The sequence below is a fragment of the Rhodnius prolixus genome, unplaced genomic scaffold, assembly GCF_049639745.1.
Source record: "Rhodnius prolixus isolate KJV_2025 unplaced genomic scaffold, Rpr scaffold_1, whole genome shotgun sequence".
NCBI lineage: Eukaryota > Metazoa > Arthropoda > Insecta > Hemiptera > Reduviidae > Rhodnius > Rhodnius prolixus.
Window position 1 is genome coordinate 2,333,576 of NW_027411581.1, and position 19,649 is coordinate 2,353,224.

Here is a 19,649-nt window from a genome sequence, read left to right on the forward strand (position 1 = left end):
GAGCCCTACCAAACTCTAAGGGCTGTTTTAAGGGAAAATGTTTAAAATGAAAATTAAATGTCTACAAGTGAGCACAAACTATTAAAGAAAATTATTAGCAACATTTTCCAGAAAATCTAAAAGAACTGAGTGAGTTAGATTAGTGAGGTCCAACTGGCTGCTTTTCGCTAAAATTCCTTCCGGTAAACTCGCATTTTCATTGATCTTTAACTGAGGGAGCAATTTCATGGAAAAGCGTAACCTTCCCATGCATGGGCAACTCTTAACGTGTATTTCCGGTGAAATACTGGACAATAATCAATAATTCTAATCAAAGGCAACCACTTCCAGGAAGAGGAAATAGAAACAGCTGATTCTGAGGAAAGTTTTGCTAAGATAATAAATAGAAAGACACAAGATTACCTCTTTTTGCCATAGCCAACTTTGTCCAATTCGATATGTCTGTAAGCTGCGTAAGTAGCCATTATTGGTGGTGGAAAAATCCCGCGCGTACGAAAAGTTAAAAGAAAAACAAAACAAACCAAAAAAAAAAATTTGGGAAAAATAAAAATTAAAAAATTACGTATTTTATTTGCTAACTTTTTTTTTACCGCGGGGGAGGGAAATAAAAATGTTTAAAGAGGAAATAAAAGCGGCAACACTGACGAGTTCGCTGACAACACTGGGAGCACTGGCGATGCGGCGGCGATACACATGCAAGGCCCACTTCCAGCCTTATATACCACCGCGTATCCCTCCCCTCTTCCAGCGACCCCTCCTCCTGCGCTTACTCCGCTTCGCCGTCTTCACTGATCTGCTTACCTCTATCGGGAACCCATGTCTTTTTTTTAAACAAATCGTACAGATTTATTTTGCCTATTAAATTTTAATTTTATTCCTATTTTTCTTTCTGAGGGAATTTCTAGTTTTCTAGAGTTTGGGCTAGAGCTACACGTTTTTTAAAGCTCTCTCGATAAGGGAAAAATTGGTCTTTACAAAAACGTGTCTATCTGTCTGAGTGTCTAAAAAAATAGAAGGAAAAATACCAGAAAAAAACTTAAAAAAAAAAATTGATATTCGTTCTACAACTTTTCAGTCAAAAAATTAACTAACCGGAAGTACTTATGGGTGCAGAGTAGGTCTCAGGAGCTCAACACCACTGGGCAGCGACAGGCGAAGGAGTTCATTAGATGCTATTCGCCGAGGCTGAGGCTGCAGAATTAATGCGTCAAGGCCGTGGATGATGATAAGGATGATTGTAGGCCTATTAACCAGGCCACTGCAGGCTCAGCAAACACATTCATCGTGTAGGCACCTGGCGGATGGCTAGCCTTTGTAGGTTCTGTCAGGAAGAGGAGGAGGAGGACACGGCACTCTGCACGTGTTGTGTCTGTGTGAGGGGCTTGTCTGGGGCTAAGGAAGTGTACTTCTCGGGGGAGGTGAAAACCGAGGCCTGTGAGCTAGCTTTACCCAGGAGTCGCTCTCCCAGAATTAAGAGTCTGATTAAAACGACAGGTCTGGAGGGTGAGCTCTAAAGTTCGGGGAGCCACAATAAATCCAAAGGGGTCGCAGCGGCGTAGGCCATGAGGCCGCCCTAATCTAATCTAACCGGAAGTGCTTCTTGACAGAATCCATTTTTAATTTTTGGGATTTTTTTTTTCTCGGAAATTCTATTCAGAGCATTCGAAGGATAAGCTTTCCCCCTCCTAGTGCCACTTTGGGGCTACGACTTAAAGCACTACTAACCACGATTCTGGGTATTGCTCTCAAATTCTGTGTGGAACCTCAAAACTCTATTTCCGGTGGAAAAACAATAAAAAATTGCATACGACTCCGTTGATCTTCCTAATTACAAGTAAGAGAAAATGCAATATTAGCAAGGAAGGAAAACGAGGTACAAAAAAGTCTTGCCACTAATACTCCACTCTCTGTCTAACCTATACATCGAAAACTAGCCAGGATTAAGGCTGTGGTTGACATTTACAACTAGAGGGAACAACGCTACCTACTTGAGATACTAGGGTACCCACAAGTCTGGACTGCTTCCAATCCAAGTCGTCTAAAGATAAACTGTCTTCCCGGCAGTGAAACCTCTCTGGTAGACTATATTGTAATCAAAAATTAACGACATAAACTGTTAACGGACGTACATTTTGTGTGGACACATTGTGTGACGTAATACATCACTTCTCTTGTGAACAAAAAAAATCAAGGAACTAGATGGATTTCCGGTAAAAAACACAGATCCAAAATTTGCTACGATGCAACTACTTCCTTAGAGCGCTTTCCCAGCGTGCTCTATTTCCCCACGCTCACAAAAAATTTTCTTTTATTAATTCTCCATAAAAAAATCATCAAAAGATAAATGTAACGTATATATGTCCTGCATAAGCTGGAGATTTCGGTCAGTAATTACCATTTTTTTCTTTTAAACCAATAAAGTGTAAAATAATTAACATAAATTTAATAAGTATTAATTGCATCGCTTTTAATTTATTCTAACGGAAATCCCCCTCCTTTAGAAAAAAAAAAAAATCTGCAAATTAAAACGGTATGTAAAACAAATGCCGAAATGTCGGATCCGGAAATGTAACATTAATAAAAGGATGGGAATGAATAATAACAAACAACCGTAGATGATCGTCCATAATTAGTATAGTTTACTAATACTTGGCTAAGTAAGGTATAATATCTAATATGCTGTGGAACCTTCTAGCTGTTACAGGACTGTGGAGAGCACCCGGACCTGAACTCCTCTATTCCTGGAGGTCTCTTGCTCAACATCGTACAGCCTTTGTGGCATGAGAAGTCTATCTCTCCTTCTTCATCCTCAAGGATGATTTGCTAAGTCGGGGAAGACCACGAGGCTGTCTGTTGTGGACACTCACACGAATTCCTCTTACCACGATTAATCTAACTCATACAAGTTTTAAATAATTTTTTTTTTTTTAAATTCTGACTTCCCCTCACCTCACTAAACGGAACTAAGCAGACGCTTTTGACAATTTAGAAGAGTAGATCTAAACTGTAACCTAGACAACAAAAGACTAATTTATACTACTATTTTAAAACCTATCTGGCCGCAGAGAATAGAGCTGTGGAGTTCAAACCAAACGCACCAATCTCCAAAGAATTCAATCTCTACCATCTAAAATACTTCGATCCACAGTAAACGCTCCTCTTCACGTCTCTTACCGGACTTTACATTCAGATCTTAACATTCCTTTTATCAACCAAATCGCCCAAAACCTTCGTACTTCAATTAACCTAATCTTTCTTTTAGAACTCTTCTTGACTGTCCTGACTAGACGTCTTTAAAGACAGTTGGCCTCTTGATCTCCTCTCTAGCGAAAAGGGTGACTAATAGTCCAGTGTTTTGGAGTGTAATCACTGGAAAACTTCTCCACTCGTTCACTTCTAACTCTGTTCACGGTTATCATTGTTACTTATAGCGCCAATGCGTCGATTGTAGCTCAAATTAAAGAAAACATTCTGACTAATTATTATCTAGTTTTGTAAAGCCGTACATCAGGCCAATCAAGTCACTCTAAGAACCCCTACCCCCATCGAGTAAAACTCATAGTTGGAGTGTAAGTAGAGTAAAGTAATTGCCTATTGTTTCAGGCAGGCTTTACGTCCAACTACCAAATTAGATGTCGTGGACAGAGGCGACTAGCAAACATACTTTACTTGTAAATTTCTCATATTAACCATTAAAGGTACAGACTGGGAATATAGCCTAGTACCGCAATACATCTTAGCATTGCGGGTCTAGCCTCTAACCGCTCGGCTATCGTGGAGCCTTCATATCTTCAACCTCTGAACATTAGCAACAATAATTCTTTTAACCCTCTTTTATAATATAATTTTTTTGTCCACAGGTCGAACTTGGTATGTGTTATGTCTCTCACCTTCGAGAGGATATTCCTTTCATGTAGTGCACGCATAAACGACGACGAAAACTTGTATTCAGATGGATCTGCAGAGAGAGTGCCACAAAGAGATAAGAAGACAAGAAATAATCCTGGAGAAGATTTATGATGCGATACTGTAGTAGAAAGGATGTCATCAGCCATGGTGAGAAAGGGGGCTGTTCCCAAGGCGCCACCCTGGAAATGACGAACTAGACTAGGTGAGAGTATGCCTCAAGGTAGAGGATGTGCCAAGATAATGGCCCGGCCACAGCCCATCCTCAGTCTACAGTTTGGGTTGTTTTTAACTTTTCTACATCCATTATTAGTATTTATTTCAAATATCTATCAGGAGTTCGAGGAGTGGGAGAAGAGAAGCCACACCTTGTGGTCTAGCTGATTGTCTTTTAAATTACGTCGAACATTCCTCTACGCCATACCCTCACCTATCTTGCTATCTTAGGCTCCTAATTGCAACCCTTAACGTCTGGAGAGAATACTTGCTTAAATGCTTCCAAATGTAGTACCACTTCCGCTAATCGATTTTCCTCAAACTTGGACTTTTTATTTTAATACAATTAATTAATATTATTACTATTTAAACCACACGTTACCATTAAATGATAGTGGGGGAAAAGTTTCGAATATAAGTTCGAAATCTTCAACATACGGATTCGAAAATGGCTCTCGCCAAAGAATTCTACACATTAAATAAATTTTAATAAAAAATCAATACCAAATACACGATTCTCCCAATCCAGGAAATGCAGTGGTACCAACCTCATGCTGAAAACAATTTGGCAAGTTTCAAGGTGCATCTTTGTTCAACTATTGCTTATATTTTATATTTAGTATTTAATATTACGTAAGAATAAATAATTTTTTGCTCGTTTAGACCATTAAAGGCTCTGTTAAATACACTTTCACGGCTATTTAGAAGGCCAAGGACAACAAACTAGCTAGTGGAGGTGGAGGAGATTAGAAGAATGCCTGCTAAGTTAGGCTGGAAGTGAATTACACAGATTCCAAGCTAAAGCCTGGACATTAATGGCGAATTAACTCTGAATCTTTGTAATTAGCGTTAGTTTCTATTTTTCTCTTCTTTTTTGGTCGAAGACAAACCCGACAAATCATTGGACATAGTTCCCGCAATGGGAAAGCTGCCAGATCAATCACAATTCCTGCTGCTAGGTTATATGATTGCCCTTCACGTAGGGTCCCCGCTGTATTCCAACTCAAGTTATATTACACCCAATGTTCAATACTGGTGAGCCAAATATAAACTAGCTCCTAGCTGTAGGGTCTAGGTCGTTTCAGGCTAATAAATAAAGAAAACTTTCTTCTTCAAATACGTCACCAAACTCACTTATAAAACCCCCTTTTCTTTTGATGTAATTATCACCATGAAAGTAAATTTGTTGTCAGATATAAAAAGTTAAAAAAAAATCTATTTTTTTTGGTGTCTGTAACCATCTAGGACGAAAATAATAATAATAAAAAAAAAACATGGTAGCTTAAACTTGAAATAGGTAACCAAACTTTTCTTTACGGACAATTAGCGGTCAATGCAGTTTCCACATTTTCCACGAAAAACCACCCCATTGTCTACAAAACTCTGACTGAAGTAAGTCTACAAACTTTAAAAATGGAAAATTCTATTCAAATCACTACCGTCAGAGGGCGTTTCCATCAAGCAGTTAAGTACGGACCCAAAAAAGTTCATCACTTAAACACTTAACACCCTAACTAAAACTTATAGTTTTAAAAAGTTAAGTACAAAAGTTGATAAACGCTAAAAGGTACATCATCAGCAAATACCAATTATTTCATTAATAAATCATTGATATCATTTAAGCAGTTTTACAGCATTAACTTTTCATTAATATTTTTTAGAATTTATTAGATGTCACAGACCAAAAATAATTTTTTATTATAATAATGATAAAATGTAAATTACATTCCCATAATAACTAAGCACTACATTTTAATTCTATTCTAAATTATTTTAGTGATTGATCTCTATTATGCAACTTATTCTCTCTAATCACACACACATGCACACTAAAATAGAAAAAGACAAAGTAAGAGTTGGTTAAATATGAATCAATAATTTAAAACAAAAATTGAATATTCAATTCGCGTAATAAAAACCAGTTACAGAGCTAACATTACTCTAATATTAGGTAAAGATTTCATTAAAATCGGAACAATAGGAATAGAGATATTAGGCAATGAAATTTGAACCATTTACAAAACCATGATACTTTAACCTTCTATATCCCTATAACTATTACCACTAGAACAATGCTATTTATATCAGTCGTAGAGAATACTTTTCTCTACAATTCGGTAAAGATTTCATTAAAATCGGAACAATAGGAATAGAGATATTAGGCAATGAAATTTGAACCATTTACAAAACCATGATACTTTAACCTTCTATATCCCTATAACTATTACCACTAGAACAATGCTATTTATATCAGTCGTAGAGAATACTTTTCTCTACAATTCGGTAAAGATTTCATTAAAATCGGAACAATAGGAATAGAGATATTAGGCAATGAAATTTGAACCATTTGCAAAACCATGAAACTTTAACCTTCTATATCCCTATAACTATTACCACTAGAACAATGCTATTTATATCAGTCGTAGAGAATACTTTTCTCTACAATTCGGTAAAGATTTCATTAAAATCGGAACAATAGGAATAGAGATATTAGGCATTAAAATTAGAACCATTCTAAAAACCTTTAAACTTTACCCTTCAATATCTCAATAACTATTACCGCTAGAACAATGCTATTCATATCAGTTATAGAGAATACTTTTCTCTACAATTCGGTAAAGATTTCATTGTAATCGGAACAACAGTAATAAAGATATTAGGCATTGAAATTTGAAGCTTTTGCAAAACCATGAAATTTGAACCTTCTATATCTCAATAACTATTACCACTAGAACAATGCTATTTATATCAGTTATAGAGAATACTTTTCTCTACAATTCGGTAAAGATTTCATTAAAATCGGAACAATAGGAATAGAGATATTAGGCATTGAAATTTGAACCATTCTGAAAACCTTTAAATTTTACCCTTCTATATCTCAATAACTATTACCACTAGAACAATGCTATTCGTATCAGTTATAGAGAATACTTTTCTCTACAATTCGGTAAAGATTTCATTTTAATCAGAACAATAGGTAGAGAGATACAAAGGCTTAAAATTTGATGACATTTGAAAACATTCAATATGAAAGTTTTGTAGCCACCTAAAGTTGGCCGTAATGTAATGAATGATAAATATTCCCTCGAAGAAACGGACAATCAGAAGCAGAAGATATTAATAACAACCAAGAGATGACCTTGAAGACGGACAGCAGCAAAACTACCCATTTTTTCCGCCAATGAGTATGACGTGTACACTAAACTCGTTAGAACCATGAGCGTTAACTAAATGTTTGTAAAGGTGAGCGAAACACTCTGAGAAACCAATGGACCGTGCCACCAGCAAATGGAAGTAACTCAGTAATCCATCGGTTTGTAGGTTGGAAACCAGTACCTTCAAATATAGAGGACGAACATTGTCCAGATCGTGGAAAAACCTCGTAACTAAATGTATTGTTTGAACTGATAAATGAACACTCTCTAGACATCCTCTAACTACAGTTTGCGTCATTAGTTCTCTTGAAAATTACAATGTTTACTAAACAGTACATGTCTTCAGTATTAAAAAGTAAAGTAATCGCCTATTTTATCAGACGGGGTTTAACGTCCAACTACCAATTAGGTGTCGTGGACGGAGGCGACTAGCTAACATACTTTACTGTAAATTTCTTTTATTAACCATTAAAGGTACAGACTGGGAATATAGCCTAGTACCTTAATACATCTTAGCATTGCGGGTCTAGCTACTAACCGTTCGGCTATCGTGGCGCCTAGCAAACATACTTTACTATAAATTTCCCATATTAAACACTAAAGGTATAGACTGAAAATATAGCCTAGTACCGCAATACATCTAAGCATTGCGGGTCTAGCCTATAACTTCTCGGCTCACGTGGCGCCTTACGATTATGTTATCCAGGTTATAAGAGAGACGGTAAGACTAAAACACTTGAGCATTCATTGCAAAAATCCCTTTTTTAAATTACCTCATTTCCTGCCAAAACACAAAATATAAAATTTGCTGCTCTTCCTGTTTCAGTAAGAGCAAATCAGAATTAACATATTTACACCAGGAATATTCAAATCTACCATTTTGAAAGAATAATTTGCCGACTAAGATGAACTCATATTCTTTCGTCTTTAGAGGGGATTAGAGAAGAAGCTGTTATGTTAATACAATCACGTAGAAGCTCTCTCAATCTGACCCCCCACCTCCACCCTCCAGTGCTGGCTGAGATTGGTGGTGAAGACATGAAGGCTCTGGAACTTTTACTCCAGCTCCAAAAAACTCCAGGCCCGTAACTAATGGAAGGCGTTCGCTAACGGGATCCCGAACACAATGCTAAGTGAGCATTACCATTCTCTACCTCCAGCGCGCGCACACATATACACACACACTCTCTCGACCAATACAAAACTATTATAACCAGCAGCGGAAGGTAATATCCAAGGGCCACCGTTGTCGTTCAGCATTTCAGCCAATCAATAAGCTTTAAACAATATAAAGGAGTCCAGTTGTAATGTAATACGCATTATGAATGACAATTGGCGATTTGGCATGACTTTATGTATACAAAACATGAATTGAAATTGTTATTTCCTGTCTGTTAGGACGATGAATGACACAATTTCCTTAAGACCTTTTATTCGGAATAATCGAATATTGATGTTCTAAATTTGTTGATGTCTATTATAATTATTCTGATTTCTACTCAGACGAAACTCGATTATTTCAGTAATTGTACTGATTTTCTGTTAATAATATTTCTCAGTTTTGATAAAAAGAGTTCTTATTTTTGTTATAACTTCTGTTTTTGTAAGTTTTATTTATTTTTTTGTTCAAAAAATTGTGTAATTATGTTTAGACTAAGTCTTTAATGTATAAATCAAACTCTTGCAATAAGACCAAGTCTTTATAAGCAATAAATACATATACGTAGCTACAACTAATCTTACGTATATATTGGAGATAAAATGCTAACATATTATTCGAAAAAAAAAATCTTTCGAAATTTTCAAGATCGTTTTCGAATAGTTTTCGCCAATATTCGAATAGTTTCACTTTACTTTCTCAAGAAAAGAATCTCGTAGGAATACTCACATGACTTTTTCTTACCATAATTTACGAATATAATTGAATTTTCTTGTAACTTAGAATTGCATAAGAAAAAAAAAAAGAGATCAATTTAATAATAATTTTGATAGAATGCGACACATTGCCACTGAACCAAACTATTAATTAAGAAAAATCTACAAGCCAAGCTGACATTTAAGCTTAAGTACGCCATTAGATTAGCTTCAAATGAATGTCGTTTGGCAAATTCACAGTAAATTACAGGAAAAGCCTTTCTTTGAAATTGCACTTCCGGTGTACTGATTTCCTTTCTTCGTGGAAGTTTGGTTAGAAATTTAATAATAAAATACTTAGAGATAGTAAAACCTTAAAATGTCCAAAAGTGGAAGTTTAGAAAACCTTATTTAACACCTCCTGAAATGAGAGTATAAGATGGTCTTACGTAGGTCTAGTGAGTCACCAACATGGTTCATTAAATTCTGATAAAAAAATTTTAAAAAATTAATTAATTAGATTGTTTTTTAATCAGTACCCATCTCTAGCTATCAGCTGATAAGCACCTGATGATGACTATGGTGATTACGCAGAGATCTAGTTGCAAAAATACCACCCTGTAAATCTCGAAACGGATATTTTCGCTGATTATTTTCGGCGGAAGCTGGCAGTAGCTGCAAAGAAGTCAACAGCACCTTATGCTGCATTTTAATTTAGAAATGTTCTTTCTTTTCAGGTAGATGAAGTGAACGAACTTCTGCGTGGTATATATGTATATATATATATATATATATATATATATATATATATATATATATATATACCACATATACCACATTAATATATATATATGTATATATATTAATAAAACGAAAGTAAAATCAGCTGAGCTGGAGAAACTAATGTAAAAATAACCTTCCTTCCTGTTTCTTGACACCTGCTTTAACCTACTTTCAGCTGATATAAATATAAACTCCAATAGGCCCCCACGTGTACCAATATATAGCTACAAATTTATTGTGGGGTTTAAATAAAAAATGATTTTCTCAGCCTTCTAAATTCTTTTAAATATCATAAAGAGGGTTCAAAGACCAGTAATCGTTCCGACGCAGACATCGATAGCTAACCGTCGATAACAATCGATTTTTCGATTCTCAGTATTGCGATCTTGAACTCTACTACTGTTGTTATCTAATATTAAATGAAAAGATTGTTAGACAAAGAGCTACTAGGCAAGAAGTTGGGCTCCAGTGTATCTAATGACGGACTAGATATATTTTAAAATGGGGCCGGAAGTCTGAGAGGAGAGTTCCAAGATAAAAGACTTTTAAACTAAAGAAACACAGTTACCCCCTCCCTCCAACAATATGGTAAACACTGTACAGACATGGTTCCCAAAAACTATGAATGGACTTCACAGTAAATGACGTTTAATAAATTACACAATGTCTAGTGATGACGCAGTAAGACAACATGGACATTAGTAATGTGATATGCTAGCTGACCTTGGAATAAGTTAACAGCTGTACACAATTACCTCTCACTTTAATTGTTTTAAGTATGTAAATATTATTGTTTACAATAATTGTAATTTGTTAGGCGGTTTATGTTAATGCTTTCGTACAGTAAGCCCCAGAGATAACATTGTCAGGTATGGACTTTACGTTCATTTCATTAATGACTTATAAAACATTAATTCAAAAATCCTTCCTTCCGGTTCCACAGATTTCAACAAAGTATCTCTTGTATTTTACGAACCAGTTTGTCTTGTTACAAAACGCTTCTTTAACTTAAAGCAAAGTAATGCATATATTTTCAGGCGCAGTTTACTTCCAACTGCCAAATTAGGTGTCGTGGACGGAAGCGACTAGCAAACATACTTTACTATAAATTTCTCATATTAACCATTAAAGGTATAGACTGGGAGTATAGCCTAGTACCTCAATACATCTTAGCTTTGCGGGTCTAGCCTCTAACCGCTCGGCTATTCGTGGCAGCTAGCAAACATACATTACTATAAATATCTCATATTAACCATTAAAGGTATAGACTGGGAATATAGCCTAGTACCGCAATACATCTTAGCTTTGCGGGTCTAGCCTCTAACCGCTCGGCTACCTTGGCGACTAGCAAACATACTTTTCTACAAATTTCTCACATTAACTAATAAAGATATAGACTAGGAATATAGCCTAGTACCGCAATACACCTTTAGCTTTGTGGGTCTCGGATCGATACGAATTCAGAAGAACATTTCCTGGAACTTCTTTGGGTGAACTTCGGCCGTAGTCTAGACTTATGAAAGATACTGCTGGAGCGAGGTGGGCAAGACCTTTAAAAGTCTAGTCCACTTGACTGGCGGCCACCTATCATAACGTGGGAACACTCTGAGCATTTATAGCCACATTCAGCGTATTTCTAAAAGAGTATTTCCGGCGAATATACAATTTCCTCTCTACTAAAGGTAAACGGAAGCTGTGGAAGTGGTGCCATTTTGTTTTCTAATTTATTTAAAATTAAATTTCTTTTCTTTTTATTACGATAAAAACTCTTTTACTTTCACAAAGTAACTGCCAATTAAATTAAGTCCACAAAGTAATTTTGTAAACAGACTCGTTACTAAAATAGATAGCTAGATAGGACCAAGATTAAATCTTTAACCAATCACCAATCAATAATAATCAATCACCAATCAATAATGAACACGAATTCAGACTGATATAATGGCCGCCCATAATCAGTATATAATTTGGTAAGAAAATATTAACATATGATTGAGCATTACTTTTCTTTGAATGTGAACTGAAATGGAAACCAATTGACCAAAGAAAGTGATATAAAAACACTAACCAATATTTATGGAGATTGTAACCTGGTTAACTGATTTAAAAAGTTTCGATTTTGTGGTTTGGAGAAATTGGCAATTGAAAATATAGTTTACTGATAGGATGGATGATTATTTATAAATAATAAAAATAAGTTAACCCCAAGGCAGTCGATGCAAAAACGAAAATGATTGGTATAAACAAATTATTGTAATGTTTATTGAAGGAAGGAAGTAGTAATTGAACCATAACTGGATTTAAAAACCTTTCAAATTCTCTTTAAGAAACTATATCCATCCCACATTTCAATCACTGCGCACACATCTATCCACTAATTTGTAATTGGTGCAGACTTTGGTACAATTGACGATTTCACCGGAAGTGCGCGTATTTGAAACCGTCGTTTTTTTAACTATGTAAGATCGTTTGTTCTTGATGCATCAGTCAATCTGATGGTTGGCCAATATAAATCAAAAAACCAACAAATGGCAGTGTTCAAATTGAAAATCTTGTCTTTTTTTTAAAAATTAATACTATTGGTTTACGAAAAAAAGTTTATCAACAAAAGTCAGCTGGGCGGAAGTGGCACAAATGTTTTTTTAGTTTTTTTGAAATGTTCACGATACGAGCTTTGTTTTAAACTTGATTTACCTGATTGCACCGGAAAAGTTATCGCTCTTATCAATTTTAAAATTATTTGTTTTATTTGATACATTTTTGCAGAAAATTCTGGGTTGTGACAATATTACTGAAAGGGTGGTGACAATATCATTGAAAGGGTGGTGTTAACCTCACTGAAAGGGTAGTGACAATATTACTGAAAGGTGGTGACAATATTACTGAAAGGGTGGTGACAACATCACTGAAAGGGTGGTGATAACCTCATTGAAAGGGTGGTGATAACCTCACTGAATGGGTGGTGACAATATCACTGAAAGGGTGGTGTCAAAATCACTGAAAGGGTGGTGATAACCTCACTGAAAGGGTCATGATAACATGACTGAAAGGGTGGTGATAACCTCACTGAAAGGGTCATAACATGACTGAAAGGGTGGTGATAACCTCACTGAAAGGGTCATAACATGACTGAAAGGGTGGTGAAACATCACTAAAAGGGTGGTGACAATATCACTGAAAGGGTGGTGATAAATTGAGAGCCAAACATATATTTAGTACTAGTGAGGATACAGTGAAGTTTGCTAAAATTCCGAGTTACAAAACGCGAGCGAAAAAAAAAGTCTCAAAATAGAAATTCTGTACTTTTACTGAGGATCCCCTTATAAGTGTGAAAAATACGTTTAGTAGGCTGCATGATCAAAGAGAGGTTATAATGCAGGGGTTAAAGGAAAGAAAGGTTACAGACTGAAGAATGTGCTGTGATTACCCTGCCACTGATATCAAGTTCCTACAACTTCTCTCACTTAACTTCCTCTCTTCGGCAGTTAACTCTTCTTATTTTGGAGGTCATACAGCATCATTATACACCAGCCTAGATTACTTATCTCTGAGAGTACGTTATCTTTGAACTCTATCAGCTCGCTTTATCCCTGCAGGTGATTTATTTCAAATATTATTATAGAGTTAGTTCAATTGTAGTCTTGGTCAGAAAACAAGGTAAAAACGTTTACCCTACCTGTTATTTATTTTGGATCAGTGCTCCAGAATATGGAATTATCATACCAGAATCCTAGGGCTGACTTTTAGACCGAGGGCTGATTTTTTTTTTTTGGAGAAGCAACGCACTGTCATCAGCCTCGCCAGCAAGATTCAGAACAAAGTCTCTTTGCCCGCACTGAATGTCCAGGAAGGCTGAGAAAAGGTGTGCTTCTTCTACAAGACCACGTACAGCATTACTGACGCTAGAAACTCTTGTGCAAAATGTGGGTTGGGGAGCTCCTACTTCATCCTCTTTGCAGCCCCTTATGCGTCTTTGGATTTCTACCTATTTGGTCCGAAGGAAGAAGCTTTGCGTCAAGCGAAGAATTAAAGAAAAGAAGAACAAAACTGGCTTCGAGATCAATCCAGATGAAGAATTCTTCGCTGGGAGGATAAGAAGGAGATAAATGGAAAAATAATAAAAAAAATTGTATTAATTTAATAAACCATTTTTAATGTTCAGCTATTTGTCTGAATAATTACAGAATGACCCTCGAAACTTATTAAATTATTAAAAAATAATATTTATTGCACTGCCTAATAAAAAATAAAAAACATATTCACTGATTAGTGATTCGTAAGGCACGTACCAGATGTTTTGAAAACACTAACTTCTATTGACAAACTCAAGTTCATCACAGCTGACAGGGGAAGGGAATATTTCATAACAGCTGATCGGCTGCGACAGTACAAGTGGTTATTAAACTAACAAATCTAGATAACAAAAAATTGACAACTTTATGTGGGAGTTGAAGACACTTTTTTTAACCAAAAAAGATTTTTAAAAAAAATTGAAAACATGTCTTTTAATCATTAAAATCGTGGGCGTAAAGTGTGCAATTTTTACGAAATTAGCAATGCAATCGTTTGCTTTTTTTTTTTTATCTTAATTGAAGAAGTTGTTTAAATAAAACTTTTGAAGTATACTTCATTTTGGCTTAGATACGAATCACTACGTAAAACATAAAACCTTCTCTCTTCCGGCGAATCCAGACACAGTTGTCTTCGATTAAAAAAAAGTCACGGACTTTCCAAGAAATCTCTTTAAAAATTATCTTCAATTTTTATCGTGGGAAAACTTTTACATTTTATTTATTTTAAAAATAATATGTATTTAGCAAACTAGCTATGTATTTTCTTATCTCCTGCCTGTTGAGATGTTTAAATATACTATATTACGTGTGTTTCAGTGGATTATGGGAAGACCTTTTATATCCAATATTTTCCAGCGAGTGAAGTAAAATTGGAGATTTGATTTTACCATCTTATATGCGGTAGAATTTTCCTCCCATTATTCACTAAAATGCAGCGAGAAGTAGTGAAAAGCTTTTCCCGAATTAAAAAAAAAAAAAAAAAAAAAAAAAAAAAAAAAAAAAAAAAACTAGGTTAAACTGCAGTAATGGCGTTACTTAGACGCCACGGTAGCCGAGCGCTTGTAGGCTAGACCCGCAAAGCTAAGGTGAATTGAGGTACTAGGCTATATTCCCTGGTCTATACATTTAATGGTTAATATGAGAAATTTTGCAGTAAAGTATGTTTGCTAGGCGCCACGATAGCCGAGCGGTTAGAGGCTAGACCCGCAAAGCTAAGTTGTATTGCGGTACTAGGCTATATTCCCAGTCCTATACCTTTACTGGTTAATATGAGAAATTTTGCAGTAAAGTATGTTCGCTAGTCGCCACGATAGCCGAGCGGTTAGAGGCTAGACCCGCAATGCTAAGATGTATTGCAGTACTAGGCTATATTCCCAGTCCTATACCTTTAATGGTTAATATGAGAAATTTTGCAGTAAAGTATGTTTGCTAGTCGCCACGATAGCCGAGCGGTTAGATGCTAGACCCGCAAAGCTAAGATGTATTGCGGTGCTAGGCTATATTCCCCGGTCTATACCTATGTTATAATGGTTAATATGAGAAATTTTGCAGTAAAGTATGTTTGCTAGTCGCCACGATAGCCGAGCGGTTAGAGGCTAGACCCGCAAAGCTAAGATGTGTTGCGGTTCTAGGCTACATTCCCAGTCTATACCTTTACTGGTTAATATGAGAAATTTTGCAGTAAAGTATGTTCGCTAGTCGCCACGATAGCCGAGCGGTTAGAGGCTAGACCCGCAAAGCTAAGTTGTATTGCGGTACTAGGCTATATTCCCAGTCCTATACCTTTACTGGTTAATATGAGAAATTTTGCAGTAAAGTATGTTCGCTAGGCGCCACGATAGCCGAGCGGTTAGAGGCTAGACCCGCAAAGCTAAGTTGTATTGCGGTACTAGGCTATATTCCCAGTCCTATACCTTTACTGGTTAATATGAGAAATTTTGCAGTAAAGTATGTTCGCTAGTCGCCACGATAGCCGAGCGGTTAGAGGCTAGACCCGCAAAGCTAAGTTGTATTGCGGTACTAGGCTATATTCCCAGTCCTATACCTTTAATGGTTAATATGAGAAATTTTGCAGTAAAGTATGTTTGCTAGTCGCCACGATAGCCGAGCGGTTAGATGCTAGACCCGCAAAGCTAAGTTGTATTGCGGTACTAGGCTATATTCCCAGTCCTATATCTTTAATGGTTAATATGAGAAATTTTGCAGTAAAGTATGTTTGCTAGTCGCCACGATAGCCGAGCGGTTAGAGGCTAGACCCGCAAAGCTAAGATGTGTTGCGGTTCTAGGCTACATTCCCAGTCTATACCTTTAATGGTTAATATGAGAAATTTTGCAGTAAAGTATGTTTGCTAGTCGCCACGATAGCCGAGCGGTTAGATGCTAGACCCGCAAAGCTAAGATGTGTTGCGGTACTAGGCTATATTCCCAGTCCTATACCTTTAATGGTTAATATGAGAAATTTTGCAGTAAAGTACGTTTGCTAGTCGCCACGATAGCCGAGCGGTTAGAGGCTAGACCCGCAAAGCTAAGATGTATTGAGGTACTAGGCTATATTCCCAGTTTTTACCTTTAATGGTTAATATGAGAAATTTTGCAGTAAAGTATGTTTGCTAGGCGCCACGATAGCCGAGCGGTTAGAGGCTAGACCCGCAAAGCTAAGATGTATTGCGGTACTAGGCTACATTCCCAGTCTATACCTTTAATGGTTAATATGAGAAATTTTGCAGTAAAGTATGTTTGCTAGTCGCCACGATAGCCGAGCGGTTAGATGCTAGACCCGCAAAGCTAAGATGTGTTGCGGTACTAGGCTATATTCCCAGTCCTATACCTTTAATGGTTAATATGAGAAATTTTGCAGTAAAGTACGTTTGCTAGTCGCCACGATAGCCGAGCGGTTAGAGGCTAGACCCGCAAAGCTAAGATGTATTGAGGTACTAGGCTATATTCCCAGTTTTTACCTTTAATGGTTAATATGAGAAATTTTGCAGTAAAGTATGTTTGCTAGGCGCCACGATAGCCGAGCGGTTAGAGGCTAGACCCGCAAAGCTAAGATGTATTGCGGTACTAGGCTATATTCCCAGTTTTTACCTTTAATGGTTAATATGAGAAATTTTGCAGTAAAGTATGTTTGCTAGTCGCCTCCGTTCACGACACCTAATTGGTAGTTGGACTTTAAGCCCCGCCTGAAAAAATAGGCGATTACTTTACTTTACACTAATAGTATCATATTTTAAGGATTGTACTCCCTTCTTACAGCTTCTACAGAATTCATTGAATTCGTTCCTTTTTTTCTACAGATAATAACTATGTATAATTAACAAAAATGTCAACAAATAAAGTGCCTATTGTGTAAAGAAATATTTACACCATCTTAAAATAATTAATTATTTTTATATTATACACGATAAATGTTTAGAACGGAAACAATTTTGAAACAGAAAATAAAATAATACGTGCTTTTTTGTTTATTAACTAAATTAGCAAAAAGAAAACTTACCAAAACAAACATCAGCACGCGCTGGATTTCAACAGACCAATTCTGTAGTTAAAAAGGAAAACTAATAACGGCAATATTTTCTTGTTTGGGAAAAACCTGGGAAGGCAAATATGGTAAGGCAGGAAAAAATTTTCAGCAGACGTGAATTTTATGATATTTTGTTAGGGGGTTATTTACAAGTTTAAAGGTTGTTTTTGGACGTTTAATAGCCAAGTTGATTATTCATGTTAACTGTAAACACAAGAGTACCCAGTGCCGAAAAGCAGACAGAGTTGTCTCTACAGACTAAAGGAAACCCCCACTGAGAGAAAAACTCTCTAAATAAATGAAAATTCCAAGAAGATATACAGCTAACGAGAAAAAGCTTAGAGAAAGTAAAAGAACCATTTAATCTGGAATTCCAGAAATATTAAAGTGAATATCAAGTCTGTAATAATACTGTTTTTATTTCCATTTATGGCAATCTGACATCATTTATCAGTAGTCAGCAGATTACGTAGTAAACACACAAGTACGGAATTAACATTCGCACATATAATGAGTAATAAAAGATAAATACAAAAAAAACGTTTACTGTTCCGAAAGAATAAAAGATGCTACAAAAATGGAAAGAAAAAAAATTTTTTTTATGACCACCGTAAAGTAAATGTTTTATTGCCAGCTATAAAAATATTTTACAAATTTAATTCCTTGTTGGGTGCAAAAATTTATTACTTGCATTAATTAGTAAAATGAAAGTGCAATAAAGTAATTAGAGGAGCCAGATCTGCTGAACGCCGATATTTTACTGAGTAATATGCACTTATATTGCAGTTCGAGGTTGTTGTTTTTTTTTACAGAAAACCGTCCATTTATTATTATTATTAAAGTAAAGTAATTGCCTATTTTTTACGTCCAACTACCAAATTAGATGAAGGCGACTAGCAAACATATTTTACTGCAAAATTTCTCATATTAAACATTAAAGGTATAGCCTAGTACCGCAATACATCTTAGCATTGCGGGTCTAGCCTCTAACCGCTCGGCTATCATGGCGTCTAGCAAACAAACTTTACTGCAAAATTTCTCATATTAAACATTAAAGGTATAGACTGGGAATATAGCCTAGTACCGCAATACATCTTAGCATTGCGGGTCTAGCCTCTAACCGCTCGGCTATCATGGCGTCTAGCAAACAAACTTTACTGCAAAATTTCTCATATTAACCATTAAAGGTATAGACTGGGAATATAGCCTAGTACCGCAATACATCTTAGCATTGCGGGTCTAGCCTCTAACCGCTCAGCTACCGTGGCGCCCATTATTATTATTATTTTATGATTTAAGGCGCGTCAACATCTAAGGTTATTGGCGCCCGGAGCTTTTTTTTCAGTGCACTGCCGACCTCCGGACAGTGTTCTCTCGTTACAGACAACACTGTCCATCACAGGACAGTGAGCTGTAAGAAGCTCCTAGGAAGAGAAAATCTAAGGGTCAGCAGCTGGATTCGAACCCGGGACCTCCACGTGGGAGTCCAGTATGCTAACCTCATAGCTAATCCCTTCCCTTATTATTATTATTATAATTAAAGACTTGAAGTTCTACATGCAACGAAGCAACGATTGCTTTTTTACATTGATTGGTATGATGATACACACGTTATAGAGTTGTCCGATAACACGTTTCACCCATCAACACTGGCTGGATCGTTCACAAAGCTAGGGAGCTCATCCTCTAAGGATAAATGGTGAAAAGCAATCCCTAGAATTCGATCTTAAAACAGCCAGATCGATCAATAGTTCAGAATCAATAACACATAGAAAAGGGCTCCCTGCACTCAAATACGGTCCAAAACCCTATTCTACCGAGCTTCAAATTTCTCCAAATCTCTGAGTGTACTTTCTGCGATGAAGTGTAGTGTCTTACGAGCAGAAAACTGAACGTTTTAATTTGGTGCGATAAAAAAAACAAAAGCAAAGCAGTACTACAATGGTGACATAAATCTTAAATTAAATGTTACTTTTCTTCGCCAGCTGATTAAAAAAAAAGAACCACTAGAATAATTATTATTTCTGCACGAGTGAAAGTGCTGCTGTCAGACTATTGTTGACAAAACTTAGAAACCAAATAAAGAATAAAACAAAAACATAATAAGAATGCGAAAGAAACCCACGTAGCAGCAGCGAA

At 36.2% G+C, this 19,649-nt stretch overlaps 1 protein-coding gene across 4 annotated transcripts in view; it reads right to left on the bottom strand.

Moving 5' to 3' along the window:
* The window catches only part of LOC141450536 (microtubule-associated protein Jupiter-like), a 180,146-nt gene that overhangs the window by 42,725 nt on the left and 117,772 nt on the right, over positions 1 to 19,649 (bottom strand). The window contains exon 1 of one of the 4 annotated variants that reach the window (XM_074121261.1): positions 403 to 705. The exons of the other annotated variants lie outside the window; for them this stretch is intronic. Coding sequence (XP_073977362.1) covers positions 403 to 464 — 62 coding nt within the window. The 5' untranslated portion in view covers positions 465 to 705. Of the gene's footprint in view, positions 1 to 402; positions 706 to 19,649 lie in introns of those variants that run through there. 4 annotated transcript variants of the gene reach the window in all.